The sequence below is a fragment of the Elephas maximus genome, chromosome 2 (assembly GCF_024166365.1).
Source record: "Elephas maximus indicus isolate mEleMax1 chromosome 2, mEleMax1 primary haplotype, whole genome shotgun sequence".
NCBI lineage: Eukaryota > Metazoa > Chordata > Mammalia > Proboscidea > Elephantidae > Elephas > Elephas maximus.
In genome coordinates, this window is record NC_064820.1 from 167,141,695 (window position 1) to 167,157,812 (window position 16,118).

Genomic DNA, 16,118 nt, shown 5'->3' on the forward strand with positions numbered 1-16,118 from the left:
CATCCTGTGACAAACTAAGAAGTATTTTCTATTATTAACAATTTGCCCTGAGCAGGATGCTACTCTACAAAGCCAGTCATCTGTCAATTCCCATGAATTACACAACTCTTGGCCTCTCCTCCAGCTCTTGGAAGCTAACTGACCTTCTATTCCATCTATACCACTTAAAATAATAAAGCTTCCTCTTTGTACCACCTAAAATAATAAACTCAAACCCACCCAGTGCCACCTCCCCAATTTATAGGGGGCTCCCAGAAATTTCTCCAGTTAGATTTTACCAGCATCCCTGAGAGACGAATGAGAATAGGAATGCCAAGTCTATAGATGGACAACTGAGATGTTGGAAGGTTAAGTGACTTGCCCTAGGTCACACTGTCAATAAGTGGCAGAGCCAGGACTTACACCCATGTATTCAGTCCCCTCTTACTGACCTTTTTTCAACACACCGCAGTGCTTTCCATCTAAGACAGGTATCCTTACCTGTGATGTAGCAAGTGACCTGTCTGTTCTGCTCAGAGATATCATCATCCAGAGTCTTCAGAGTGGCCACAAGTTCACCAGGTTCACTGTTCTCAACCACAAATCCTCTGTAGTCTTCAGAAGCAAATCGGGGAGCATTGTCATTCTCATCTGTGATGGAAACCTCAATCAGTGCTTGAGAAGATAGCTGGAGGGTCTGGCCATGGTCATAGGCCACCACATAAAAGCTATAGGTCTGGCGGGTCTCACTGTCAAGTTCCTGGAGTGTGGTAATCCAGCCACTCTCGCTGTCAATGGCAAAGAGCTCATGGACATTGCTACCAGGGTCCACTGCCAGTCTGTAGCTCACCCTGCCATCACTCCCAGTGTCCTGGTCATTGGCAGTCACTTGAATGACTGTAGTACCCACTGGCATATTCTCAGTGAGGAAGGCTTTATATGGATCAGCCTCAAAAATAGGCCTGTTGTCATTGACATCCTTCACTTGGATGTTAATGGAGACCAAGGAGACCAAGTCAGTGTCCTTATGGGAACAATGTGCCATGACGTCAATCTGGTACCACTTGGTGGACTCATAGTCCATAGCCTTCTTCACCTTTAAGACCCCTGTGTTTTGGTCCAAGGAGAAGACACCATCCTTGTTGCTCTCTGGTGTGGTCCCCTGCACTAGACTGTAGATGACCGGATCTTGAGCAGCCACTGCTTTAACAAGCCCAATATCAGACCCTTCTGGAAGATCTTCAGGTGCAGAGAAAGTATACAGAGGCTCAGAAAATTTGGGCAAGGGTGCTTCATTAGAAACCACCTGAAGTTGTACTGGCACCATTGAATCCCAGTGAGGAGGGCCCCCATCTTGGGCTTTGATTTTGAAGTCAAAGGCTCGGTTTTCCAATCCCACCAGGCTCTCTTTGACCTTGATAACACCAGTGGTTGGGTTGACTTCAATAACCTCTTCAGCCAGGTTCTCCACTGAATCCACAGAGTAGGTGACATCTGCATTCTGACCTTCATCTGCATCGTAGGCCAGCACCTGGATAACCGGGAAGTCCTTACTGACATTGGACTGAATGGACACGGTATACTCAGATGCTTTAAACTGTGGAGGATTGTCATTTTCATCCGTGAGGATGATCTTCACAGTGCAGAAGGCCACTCTTCCTCCTCCATCCTGAGCCATGACCTTAATAGCAATGACTCTTTCTGTTGAGTTTTCCCGATCCAGTTTCTGCAGAGTGGTGATCTGGCCACTGGGGTTTATGGAGAACTTCTCACCTGCTAGTTTGTTGATAATGGTATAATCTACAGTGCCATAGGGACCGCTGTCTTTGTCTATGGCTAGCAACTCAATCACCTTGGTTCCCACCTTTGCATTTTCTGCTAATTCTGCCTCATAAACATGCTGCTGGAACTCTGGGCTATACTTGTTCGCATTTGTAGTGTTAATATACACTGGCACAACTGTCTGGAAGACCCCATCAGAAGCACCTACCCTCAATTTGTAAGAAGAGTCCAGGTGCTTTTTGCAAAGGTTGAGCATGGAAATGATTCCTGATGAGCTATTAATGGAGAAATGCCGGTCCTGATTGCCAGAAAGAATCAGGTACTCCAGGCAGGAGGTGTCCCTGCTGTCGGGGTCAAGAGCTTGGACTTTGAGAACCAGGTGTCCACAGGTTGCTAGCTCACTGACATTGGCCTCATACTGAGGTTGCCGGAACTCTGGGGGGTTGTCATTGATGTCAGAAACATTGACAACCACAAGAGTTTCACCAGTGAGGGGAGGGTCTCCTCTATCCATGGCCCTGACCTTCACGTGAAAGTGTTGTTGAGCTTCATAATCCAGCTCTTGAGCTGTGGACATTTCTCCTGTACTCCCATTGATCTGGAAGAATTTGGAAATATCCGACCCATCCTCCACAATCTGATAGGAGACATCACGGTTCTGCCCTGAGTCTCGGTCAGAAGCCAACAGTTGGATCACAGGGGTTTGAGCAGGCAAGCCTTCAGAGACTGAAGTGGTATAGACCAACTGAGAGAAAGTGGGAGGGTTATCATTGATGTCCTCAACCAGAACTTCCACTGTGGCTTCAGAAAATGACCCCAGAGCTGTGTCTGTGGCTCGGACCGTGAATATGTGTTTGGTCTTAGACTCATAATCCAAAGGTCCTGTCACCGTTAGGACACCAGTCTTGAAGTCAGTGTTGAACAACATCAAGGGCTCTTCCTCCACAATGTTGTAGATGAGCCTGAGTCCCTCTGGGCTCCGGGCCTGGGTGTGGAGGATTGGAGTATAAAGTGTAATATTTTCAGGCACTCTGACTTTGTAATAAGGACTCTGAAATAAAGGGTTGGATTTATTTCTCACAGTGACATGGACCTCTTCCTCAGCCTGGAGGGATGGGTTTCCTCTATCCCGAGCAATGACTTTGAGGCAATACTTATTTAAAGCTTTATAATCAAAGGGTTTCTTGAGCGATATGTCCCCAAGGTAGGGGTCAATTCGGAAATATGTGTAATCTTCCTCAAATGCATATGTGACAACCCCATTTACCCCCAAGTCCTGGTCAGTGGCAGATACCTGAAACAGGACATCCCCTGGTTCCGTGCCATCTTGGATGATAGTGTAGTACGGCAGATGCTGAAACTCAGGGGGATTGTCATTGACATCCTCAACAGAAACTCTGACCACAGCCTGAGCCACCCGCTGAGGGGTCCGATTGTCCCTCACTTCCACAGCCACCTCATGAATGTCCTGCTGCTCCCGGTCAAATTCCACACCTCTTGTCTGCAAAACACCTGCTGACCTGATCATACCAAACAAATCCGTGCCATTCAAGAGGAAGTAGGAAAGGGTATCATTCAAGTGATTGCCCTGGACGCCAAGAATCACCAGTACCTTTCTGCTCTGCAAGTTCTCCTTCACTGCTGCCCTGTAGACATCCTGATCAAACTGTAAGCTTGTGTTGAGGGCTTGGGTCAAAGTAATTTTTACCAGTGCAGTGTCTTGATACAGGCCATCAGAAGCCCTGATGGTGACCTCCCGAGAGAATCTCAGGAAAGCAGGATTCAGCACAGATATGACGCCAGTGATGGGATGGATGGTGACAGCTTCATCAGCATTGCCAGTTTTGATGCTATAATTGATTTCTGAGTCATCATCACTGGCCTGCACCATGAGGAGCTCCATCCCCTTATGGGTGGGCCCAACAACTGCTACCTCATACATTGGGTCTAAGAACCTGGGAGGAGAGTCATTCACGTCTCTGACGTTGATGATGACCTGGGCAGGCCTGGGTGCAAATAAGATGGGGTTTCCTTGGTCATGGACGTAGACACTGAATTGGAAAGAAGGCGTGCTCTCATAATCCATCTCTGATACAATGGTCAGCGTTCCCATGCTGGGGTCAATTTTGAAAAACTTCAAGGCTTCTGGGTCCAAAATCTTATAGACCAACAAGGAATTAGCTTCTTTGTCACTGTCGATGGCATGAATGACAAAGGGGCTGTTATTTTCATCCATGACCATGCTGTGCAGTGGAGCAGCTTCACTAATTTGGCCCACAAAAGTCGGCTTTAAGAACTTGGGTGCATTGTCATTTTCATCAATTATGTAAACAAGCACCATGACATCAGTTGATGCACCTGCCATATTGCTGCCTCGGATTTTCAACTGGTAAGATGAGATTTTCTCATGGTCCAGGCTCTTCTGGGTGGAGATGAGGCCAGAATATGAGTTCATGGAAAATACGCCATTCTTGTTTCCCTCTCTTAACTCATAGGTAACTTCGGAGTAGCTTGTAGCCGACACAAGGAGGATTGGGGAGCCAATAGGAATTAATTCAGGGATCTCTACAAAGTACTCAGCTTTTGAAAAGATGGGGGCGCTGCTCTCTGAGGGGGAGATATGAATGACAACGGTAGCCAGGTCGTAACGCTGTGGGGAGCCTTGATCTTCTGCCTTCACTGTCAGAGTGTGCTGGGCATGATATGCCTGATCGAGTTTCCGGGCTACAGTGATGATGCCTAGTAGGACACTGATGCTGAAGAAACCCTCGCTGTTCCCTGAAACAGAAAACAAGACAAACTGAAGCTTAACACACCCTCAAGACATACCAACTAGTCTTTTTACATGAGTAAAGAGGCTATCACACAAACTTGGACAGGGCCAAATCTGTGTTCTGTGCCACTCTGTATTTAGCATGGTGTAGTGACTATTTCTTTTAGTGACTATAAGGTGCCTTGGTGGCACAGTGGTTAAAGTGCTTGGCTGCTAACTGAAAGGTTGGCAGTTCAAACCCAGCAGCCCCTCCACGGAAGAAAGATGTAGCAGCCTGCTTCAATAAAGATTACAGCCTTGGAAACCTTATAGGGCAGTTCTACTCTGTCCTATAGGGTCACTGTAAGTTGGAATCAACTCAACAGTAGTGGGTTTGATTTCAGTTTATAGGATATATCAAAAAAAAAAAAAAAAAGTTGCCATGGAGTTGATTCCCACCTATGGCAACCTCACGTGTGCCAGAGTAAAACTGTTCTCCATAGAGTTTTCAATGGCTGATTTTTTTATTGTGCTTTAAGTGAAAGTTTACAAATCAAGTCAGTCTCTCATACAAAACTTTATGTACACCTTGTTATATACTCCTAATTGCTCTCCCCCTAATGAGACAGCACACTCCCTCCTTCTACTCTCGCTTTTCGTGTCCATTCAGCCAGCTTCTGACTCCCTCTGCCCTCTCATCCCCCCTCCAGACAGGAAACGTTAACATAGTTTCATGTGTCTACTTGATCCAAGAAGCTCATTCTTCACCAGCATCTTCTTCTATCCCATTGTCCAGTCCAATCCCTGTCTGAAGAGTTGGCTTTGGAAATAGTTCCTGCCTTGGGCTAACAGAAGGTCTGGGGACCAGGACCACTAGGGTCCTTCTAGTCTCAGTCAGACCATTAAGTCTGGTCTTTTTACATGTATTTTGGGTCTGCATCCCACTGCACTTCTGCTCCCCCAGGGGTTCTCTGTTGTGTTCCCTGTCAGGGCAGTCATTGGTTATAGCCGGGCACCATCTAGTTCTTCTGGTCTCAGGCTGATGTAGTCTCTGGTTTATGTGGCCGTTTCTGCCTCTTGGGCTCATAATTACCTTGTGTCTGTGTTCTTTATTCTCCTTTGCTCCAGGTGGGTTGAGTCCAATAGATGCATCTTAGATGGCCTCTTGCTAGCATTTAAGACCTCAGATGCCACTCTCCAAAGTGGGATGCAGAATGTTTTCTTAATAGATTTTATTATGCCAACTGACTTAGATGTCCCCCAAAACCATGGTCCCCAAACCCCTGACCCTGCTACACTGGCCTTTGAAGTGTTCAGTTTTTTCAGGAGCTTCTTTGCTTTTTGTTAAGTCTAGTTGTGCTGACCTCTCCTGTACTGTGTGTTGCCTTTCCCTTCAGATAAAATAGTTATCTACTAACTAATTAGTGGATACCCCTCTCCTTCCCTCTCTCCCTCCTCCTTCTCATAACCATCAAAGAATATTTTCTTCTCTGTTTAAACTATTTCTGGAGTTTTTATAATAGTGGTCTTATACAATATTTGTCCTTTTGCAACTGACTAATTTCACTCAGCATAATGCCTTCCAGATTCCTCCATGTTACGAAATGTTTCACAGATTCATCACTGTTCTTTATCAATGCGTAGTATTCCATTGTGTGAATATACCATAATTTATTTATCCATTCATCTGCTGATGGGCACCTTGGTTGCTTCCATCTTTTTGCTATTGTAAACAGTGCTGAAATAAACATAGGTGTGCATACATCTGTTTGTGTAAAGATTCTTATTTCTCTAGGATATATTCCAAGGAGTGGGATTGCTAGATCATATGGTAGTTCTATTTCTAGCTTTTTAAGGAAGAACCAAATCAATTTCAAAGTGGTTGTACCATTTTACATTCCCACCAGCAGTGTAAAAGTGTTCCAGTCTCTCTACAATGTCTCCAACATTTACTGTTTTGTGTTTTTTGGATTAATGCCAGCCTTGTTGGAAATCATACAGAATTTTTAACTGACCTCTATGTAATTATAAGTTTTAGTATCTTTGGTTGTATACTTGATAGATGATAAATATGGAGTCATAAACTGTCAAAACTGACAGGACTTTAAAAGCCATCTTGTCTGCTCCCCTTACCATCCGTGATGGGAAAATTTTTGCCAAGCTTGGGGAGTGAGTGGCAGGGGATGAAGTAGGGAGGGACTGAATAGAACATCCAGATCATGAGGCTTCTGGTCAAGTGGACTTTCCACAATGCCTATATTTTCTAAAATTCAGGTATTCTTATATCACCTTTACTTTTTTTCAATATCCAATCACTATCTATGCTATTTTATACAATTTTTCATTGAAAATTTTCTTTAAATGTATTTACTTTTTAAATTTCAATTAAATATTTTAAAAAGACAACTTCATATTATTGCCTTATAAACAAAACCATTATTGCTTGGTGTAAATCGAAAGTTACCATAAAAATAAGGCAATGAATTAAACCAGCTTGTCAAAATCTGGATAAAATTTATTGCTTGCTAAAAGATCTGAGGCTGAAACCTATCCTCTTTCCTCAATAAAAAGAAAAAGTAGCAAGTTTTAGAGATACCCTAGTACCCAATCGAGGCATCATCCTTGATTTAATCAGGAAGCCAGAATGAAAATCAAAAAGACTTTCCCCGAACCTGATGACCTATTTGATGCCATGACTGAGTAACACTGGAATAATTTTGCTCACTACTAGAGGTACAGGTCTTATACAAGGGGGAAATATTGTTCTTTACTGCTCTTATTCCCTTTATCACACGGGTGCATGTTTATGATTTCAGTGACAAGGCATATGGTTGTTTCATCATAAAACATCCAATCTGGGAGGCAGAGCCAAGATGGCGGAATAGTCAGACGCTTCCATCGAGCCCTCTTTACAACAAAGACCCGAAAAAACAAGTGAAACTATATTTGTGACAAGCTAGGAGCCCTGAGCATCAAAGGCAAGCTTAGACAATGAACTGAGGGCCAGGAGGAGGAAGAGGCCGTTCGGAAGTGGTAAGGAGTTACCGGACCTGAATCACGGGGAGCCCTCAGGCACCATTCCCGGAGCCGCAGTGGCGGCAACAGGCTGGTACTAGCGTTTGGCCACAGTTTCCTCAGGGAGAAGCAGCCAGCCACACAGCCCACTCACACCTCCGGAACCTGAGGAGAACGGTGCTCTCGGCAAAAGCTAAGTACTTGCGTATATTTTACCACGCCCCCCTCACCCCCAAGCCGGCTTCAGCGGCTGAATCCCTGGGCCTGAGATAGACCCTGGTAAGCACCTAGAGCCATCCTCCCGGCCTTGGGGAAGGAAAAAATTTGCAACTGGGGGGAAAGATAATTTGCTAGCTCCACTAACTGGGGGAGCTCAGGACAGAAGTGGCTCCTGTCCAGGCATAAACCGTCCATGGACCTTGAGCACCTTTCCCTTCTGCATGGACCTCTGTGGGCCTATTTCGGGAGAATAGGCCCTTGTTGGCAAACTCCAACCATTTCAGCAGTGCGGCAGAGAGGTGGGTGTTTGACATTTGACATTGCCTTGCCTATTAAACAAGGTCCTCACCTACCCACATCAGGGACCTACGGACTGGTAGCTCCACTCGTCCATGGTCTCTCTGCAGAACCTACCCACGAGCACGCTCTAGGGAACAGAGACATGTTTTCCTCAGAGGCACTTGAGGGTCGGTCCTCAGCCCCCGCCTTGTTCAGAGCATGACCCCCTGCTGCAATCACATACCGGTATATATGCCAATCACCCCTACCCCTCTAAGACTGTAGGACAGAGCCTGTACCACACACTTGATGATCAGCTACCTGGACACCTGAGCTGAATTCATACAAGAAAACTGAATGGACTCCTAGATGGATATACCTGATAACAGCTCTAGCAAGCTGGGGACAGGACACCAGAGCTCCAAAGGCAAAAATAATCAAGCTAGCTCACTCAAGCAACCCATAGGGGTATACCAAAAGAAAAAACAAAGCAAGCAGCTACGACACAGTAAGCAAGCAAAAACTAATACAATAACTTATAGATGGCTCAGAGACAACAGTCAATATCAAGTCATGTAAAGAAACAGACCATGGTCACCTCAACAGGCTCTCAAAACAAAGAATCTGGGGATCTTTTAGATGAAAGTACATTCCTGGAATTACCAGATGCAGAATACAAAAGCTTAATATACAGAACCCTTCAAGACATCAGGAAGGAAATGAGGCAATACACAGAATAAGCCAAGGAATACACAGATAACGCAACTGAAGAAATTAGAAAGATTATTCAGGAACATGATGAAAAGTTTAATAAGCTGGAAAAAATCCATAGACAGACAGCAATCAGAAATTCAGAAGATTACCAATAAAATTACAGAATTAGATAACTCAACAGAAAGTCAGAGGAGCAGAATTGAGCAAGTAGAAGCTAGGATTTCTGAACTCGAAGATAAATCACTTGGCACTAATATATTTGAAGAAAAACCAGATAAAAGAATTTAAAAAAATGAAGAAAACTTAAGAATCATGTGGGACTCTATCAAGAGAAATAACCTATGAGTGATTGGAGTACCAGAACAGGGAGGGATAACAGAAAATACAGAGAAAATTGTTGAAGGTTTGTTGGCAGAAAACTTCCCTGATATTGTCAAAGATGAGAAGATATCTATCCAAGATGCTCATCGAACTCCACATAAGGTAGATCTTAAAAGAAAGCCACCAAGACGTATTATTATCAAGCTTGCCAAAACCGAAGATAAAGAGACAATTATAAGAGCAGAGAGGAATAAAAGAAAAGTCACCTACAAAGGAGAGCCAATAAGAATAAACTCAGACTACTCGGCAGAAACCATGCAGGCAAGAAGGCAATGGGATGATATATTTAAAAAATTGAAGGAAAAAAATTGCCAAGAATCATATATCCATCAAAACTGTCTCTTAAATATGAAGGTGAAATGAAGACATTTCCGGATAAACACAAGTTGAGGAAATTCATAAAAACCAAATCAAAACTACAAGAAATACTAAAGGGAGTTCCTTGGTTAGAAAATCAATAATATGAGGTATCAACCCAAGACTAGAACACTGGGCAGAGCAACTAGAAGTCAACCCAGACAGGGAAATCCAAAAATAAAAGCAAGATTAAAAAAAAAAAAAGCCCAACATAGGGCAGCGGTGATGTTATTATATAAGACAACGTTAAAATAATAAAGAGGGACTGAGAAATGTAATCATACACCTTCCATATGGAGAGGAAGTTATGGCGATAAAAAGAAATAAAAGTTAGTCTTAAATTTAGAAAAATAGGGGTAAATAATAAGGTAACCACAAAGGAGACAAACTATCCTACTCATCAAAATAAAATACAAGGGAAAAATACAGACTCAGCAGAAACAAAATCAACAACAACAAATATGAGGAAAGGACAATATATAAAGAAAATCTACTCAGCAGATAAAATCAACTGGGAAAAAGAAACTGTCAACAATACACAAAAAAAGACATCAAAATGATAACACTAAATTCTTACCTATCCATAATTACCCTGAATGTAAACGGACTAAATGCATCAATAAAGAGACAGAGAGTGGCAGAATGGATTAAAAAACAAGATCCATCTACAAGAGACACACCTTAGACTTAGAGACACAAACAAACTAAAACTCAAAGGATGGAAAAAAATATATCAAGCAAACAACAATCAGAAAAGAGCAGGAGTGGCAATATTAATTTCTGAAAAAATAGACTTTAAAGTTAAATCCATCAGAAAGGATAAGGAAGGACACTATATAATGATTAAAGGGACAATACACCAAGAAGATATAACCATATTAAATATTTATGCACCCAATGACAGGGCTGCAAAATCATAAAACAAACTCTATCAGCATTGAAAAGTGAGATAGACAGCTCCACAATAATAGCAGTAGACTTCAACAAACCACTTTCGGTGAAGGACAGGCCATCCAGAAAGAAGCTCAATAAAGACACAGAAGATCTAAATGCCACAATCAACCAACTTGACCTCGTAGACATATACAGAACACTCCACCCAACAGCAACCAACTATACTTTATTTTCTAGTGCACATGGAACGTTCTCTAGAATAGACCACATATTAGGTCATAAAGCAAGCCTTAGCAGAATCTAAAACATTGAACTATTACCAAGCATCTTCTCTGACCATAAGGCCATAAAAGTGGATATCAACAACAGGAAAAGCAGGGAAAAGAAATCAAACACTTGGAAACTGAGAAATACCCTGCTCAAAAAAGACTGGATTAAAGAAGACATTAAGGATGGAATAAAAATATTCATAGAATCCAATGAGAATGAAAACACTTCCTATCAGAACCTTTGGGACACAGCAAAAGCAGTGCTCAGAGGCTAATTTATATCAATAAATGCACACATCCAAAAAGAAAAAAGGGCCAAAATCAAAGAATTATCCCTACAACTTGAACAAATAGAAAGAGAGCAACAAAAGAAGCACCAGAAGAAAACAAATAATAAAAATTAGAGCTGAACTAAATGAAATAGAAAACAGAAAAACAATTGAAAGAATTAACAAGACCAAAAGCTGGTTTTCTGAAAAACTGAACAAAATTGATAAACCACTGGCCAAGCTGACAAAAGAAAAACAGGAGAGGAAGCAAATAACCCGAATAAGAAATGAGATGGGCAATATTACAACAGACCCAACTGAAATTAAAAGAATCATATCAGATTAGTATGAAAAACTATACTCAAATTTGAAAACCTAGAAGAAATGGATGAATTCCTGGAAACACACTACCTACCTAAACTAACACAAACAGAGGTAGAACAAGTAAATAGGCCCATAACAAAAGAAGAGATTGAAAAGGTAATCAAAAAACTCCCCCCGACCCCCCACCAAAAAAAAGCCCTGGTCCAGATGGCTTCACTGCAGAGTTCTACCAAACTTTCAGAGAACAGTTAACACCACTACTACTAAAGGTATTTCAGAGCATAGAAAAGGATGGACTACCAAACTCATTCTATGAAGCCACCATATCCCTGATACCAAAATCAGGTAAAGACACCACAAGAAAACTATAGACCTATATCCCTCATGAATGTAGATGCAAAAATCCTCAACACAATTCTAGCCAAAAGAATTCAACAACATATCAAAAAAAAAAATTCACCATGACCAAGTGGGATTCATACCAGGCATGCAGGGATGGTTCAACATTAGAAAAACAATTAATGTAATCCACCACATAAATAAAACAAAAGACAAGAATCACAGGATTTTATCAATTGATGCAGAAAAGGCATTTGACAAAGTTCAACACTGATTCATGATAAAAACTCTCAGCAAAATAGGAATAGAAGGAAAATTTCTCAACATAATCAAAGGCATTTATACAAAGCCAACAGCCAACATCACCCTAAATGGAGAGAGCCTGAAAACATTCCCATTGAGATTGGGAACCAGACAAAGATGCTCTTTATCACCACTCTTATTCAACATTGTGCTGGAAGTCCTAGCCAGAGCAATTAGGCTAGATAAAGAAATAAAGGGCATCCAGATAGGCAAGGAAGAAGTAAAAGTATCTCTATTTGCAGATGACATGATCTTATACACAGAAAACCCTAAGGAATCATCCAGAAAACTACTGAAACTAATAGAAGAGTTCAGCAGAGGATTGGGATACAAGATAAACATACAAAAATCAGTTGGATTCCACTACACCAACAAAAAGAACATCGAAGAGAAAATCACCAAATCAATGCCATTTACAGTAGCCCCCAAGAAGATAAAATACTTAGGAATAAATCTTACCAGAGATGTAAAAGACTTATACAAGGAAAACTGCAGTACACTTCTGCAAGAAACCAAAAGAGACTTACATAAGTGGAAGAACATACGTTGCTCGTGGATAGGAATACTTAACATTATAAAAATGTCTATTCTACCAAAAGCGATCTATACATTTAATGCGATTCCGATCCAAATCCCAAGGACATTCTTTAATGAGATGGAGAAACACATCACCAATTTCATATGGAAGGGAAAGAGGCCCCAGATAAATAAGGCATTACTGAAAAAGAAGAACAAAGTGGGAGGCCTTACTTTACCTGATTTTAGAACCTATTATACTGCCACAGTAGTCAAAACAGCCTGGTACTGGTACAACAACAGATACATGGACCAATGGAACAGAATTGAGAATCCAAACATAAATCCGTCCACATATGAGCAGTTGATATTTGACAAAGGCCCCAAAACAGTTAAATGGGGAAAAGACAGCCTTTTTAACAAATGGTGCTGGCATAACTGGATATCCATCTGCAAAAAACTGAAACAAGACCCATACCTCACTCCATGCACAAAAACTAACTCAAAATGGATCAAAGACCTAAATATAAAATCTAAAACGATAAAGATCATGGAAGAAAAAATAAGGACAACATTAGGAGCCCTAATACATGGCATAGACAGTATACAAAAAATTATAAAGAATGTAGAAGAAAAACTAGATAACTGGGAGCTCCTAAAAATCAAACACCTATGCTCATCCAAAGACTTCACCAAAAGAGTAAAAAGACTACCTACAGACTGGGAAAAAGTTTTTAGCTATGACATCTCTGATCAGCACCTGATCTCTAAAATCTACATGATACTGCAAAAACTCAACTGCAAAAAGACAAATAACCCAATTAAAAAATGGGCAAAAGATATGAATAGACACTTCACTAAAGAAGACATTCAAGTAGCTAACAGATACATGAGGAAATGTTCATGATCATTAGCCATTAGAGAAATGCAGATCAAAACTACAATGAGATTTCATCTCACTCCAACAAGGCTGGCATTAATCCAAAAAACACAAAATAATAAATGTTGGACAGGCTGTGGAGAGATTGGAACACTTATACACTGCTGGCGGGAATGTAAAATGGTACAAACACTTTGGAAATTGATTTGGTGCTTCCTTCAAAAGCTAGAAATAGGACTACCATATAATCCAGCAATCCTACTCCTCGGAATATATCCTAGAGAAATAAGAGCCTTTACACAAACAGATATATGCATACCCATGTTTACTGCAGCACTGTTTACAATAGCAAAAAGATAGAAGGAACCAAGGTGCCCATCAACGGATGAATGGATAAATAAATTATGGTATATTCACACAATGGAATACTACACATTGATAAATAACAGTCAGGAATCTGTGAAACTTTTCATAACATGGAGGAACCTGGAAGGCATTATGCTAAATGAAATTAGTCAGTTGCAAAAGGACATATATTGTATAAAACCACTATCATAAGAACTTGAGAAATAGTTTAAACTGAGAAGAAATCATTCTTTTGTGGTTATACAAGAGAGGGGAGGGAGGTAGGGTGGGAGGGGGCATTCACTAATTAGATAGTAGATAAGAACTTTTTTTTTTTTTTTTAAGAACTACTTTAGGTGAAGGGAAAGACAGCACACAATACAGGGGAGGTCAGCACAATTGGACTAAACCAAAAGCAAAGAAGTTTCCTGAATAAACTGAATGCTTCGAAGGCCAGCGTAGTAGGGGCAGGGGTCTGGGGACCATGGTTTCATGGGACATCTAAGTCAATTGGCATAATAAAATCTATTAAGAAAACATTCCGCACCCCACTTTGAAGAGTGGTGTCTGGGGTCTTAAACGCCAGCGAGCAGCCATCTAAGATGCATCAATTGGTCTCAACCCACCTGGATCAAAGGAGAGTGAAGAACACCAAGGACACAAGGCAATAACAAGCCCAAGAGACAGAAAGGGCCACATGGACCAGAGACTATATCATCCTGAGACCAGGAGAACTAGATGGTGCCCGGCTATAACCAATGACTGCCCTAACAGGGAACACAACAGAGAACCCCTGAGGGAGCAGGAGAACAGTGGCATGCAGACCCCAAATTCTCATAAGACCAGACTTAATGGTCTAAGTGAGACTGGAAGGACCCCGGTGGTCATGGCCCCCAGACCTTCTGTTGGCCCAGGACAGGAACCATTCCCGAAGCCAACTCTTCAGACATGGATTGGACTGGACAATGGGGTGGAAAGGGATGCTGGTGAGGAGTGGGCTTCTTGGGTCAGGTGGACACTTGAGACTATGTTGGCATCTCCTGCCTGGAGGGGAGATGAGAGGGTGGAGGGGGCTAGAAGCTGGCGAAATGGACACGAAAAGAGAGAGTGGAGGGAGAGAGTAGGCTGTCTCATTAGGGGGAGAGTAATTGGGAGTGTGTACCAAGGTGTATATGGGTTTTTGTGTGAGAGACTGACTTGATTTGTAAACTTTCACTTAAAAGGCAGTAAAAATTATTAAAGAAAAAATACATCCAATCTGATTCTTCAACTCTTTGAAATCTTTCCCCAGCTGACTAAACAAATTGACTCTGACTCATGGCGACCCCACGTATGTCAGAGTAGAACTGTGCTCCATAGAGTTTTCAATGGCTGATTTTTTCACCAGGACTTTTTTCCAAGGGATCTCTGGATGGCCTTGAACCTTTAACCTTTCAGTTGGCAGTAGAGAAGGTTAACCGTTTGTACCACCTAACTCCGTAGGTGATTTCGCAATTTACTTTTGTCATACGGATGTTAATTAAGTCGAAGAACTTGGCTTCAGTGAGTTAAGCAGCAGGTTAAAAGCTGTTCCATTAAAAATAGTCAAGTACAGGAACCATTCCCGAAGCCAACTCTTCAGACAGGGATTAGACTGGACAGTGGGGTGGAGAGGGATGCTGGTGAGGAGTGAGCTTCTTGGATCAGGTGGACACTTGAGACTATGTTGGCATCTCCTGCCTGGAGGGGAGATGAGAGGATAGAGGGGGTTAGAAGCTGGCAAAATGGACATGAAAAGGGAGAGTGGAGGGAGGGAGCAGGCTGTCTCATTGAGGGGAGAGAGATTGGGAGTGTGTAGCAGGGTGATGTGGGTTTTTGTGTGGAAGACTGACCTGATTTGTGAATTTTCACTTGAAACACAATAAAAATTAAAAAAAAAAAAAGTCAAGTAAACCACCTAAATATAATTGTAACTTCTTAAGTTATCCTGATGAGATTAAAAAAAAATGGGACACAAATTTGTATATTCATTATGATCTCAATAATGCAAAAAGATGTATAGAAAAAACATGAGAGGGAAATACAGAAAATTGCTGTCTCTGGCTAATAAAAATTATGGCTGAATGCTATATTCTTCTTTATGTATTTCTATATTTTCCATATTTTTTAAAATGAGCATGTGCTACTTACATAATCAGAAATATATACTTTAAACAATCTTATCTGTAAAATAAGATTTTTACCTCCATCGGCAATGTTATCAATGAGATAAAAGTTGTGATTATATGACATAAACTACAAAAAGCAAACAACTAATTGATTATAACTTGTATTATGATTCCTCAGGGATGAATAGACTTCTAACAACTGGCAAGGTATAACAACTTCCATTTCTTCAAAAAAGAGAATTTTAAAAAAGCTCTGATTTACTGAAAGTGTGTAAGAAACTGACAAGCAATAAATGAATATTTTGCTCTCTGAGGGCAGAGACCAAGTCAGGTTCACCTTTGTCCCTCCACACC

The 16,118-nt window shown here is 41.5% G+C and overlaps 1 protein-coding gene across 1 annotated transcript in view; it reads right to left on the reverse strand.

Annotated features, from left to right (window-relative positions):
* The window catches only part of FAT2 (FAT atypical cadherin 2), a 103,994-nt gene that overhangs the window by 37,653 nt on the left and 50,223 nt on the right, over positions 1-16,118 (reverse strand). Inside the window, exon 10 of the mRNA XM_049874148.1 lies at positions 481-4,539. Within this exon, the coding sequence (XP_049730105.1) occupies positions 481-4,539 (4,059 nt within the window). The remainder of the gene's footprint in view (positions 1-480; positions 4,540-16,118) is intronic.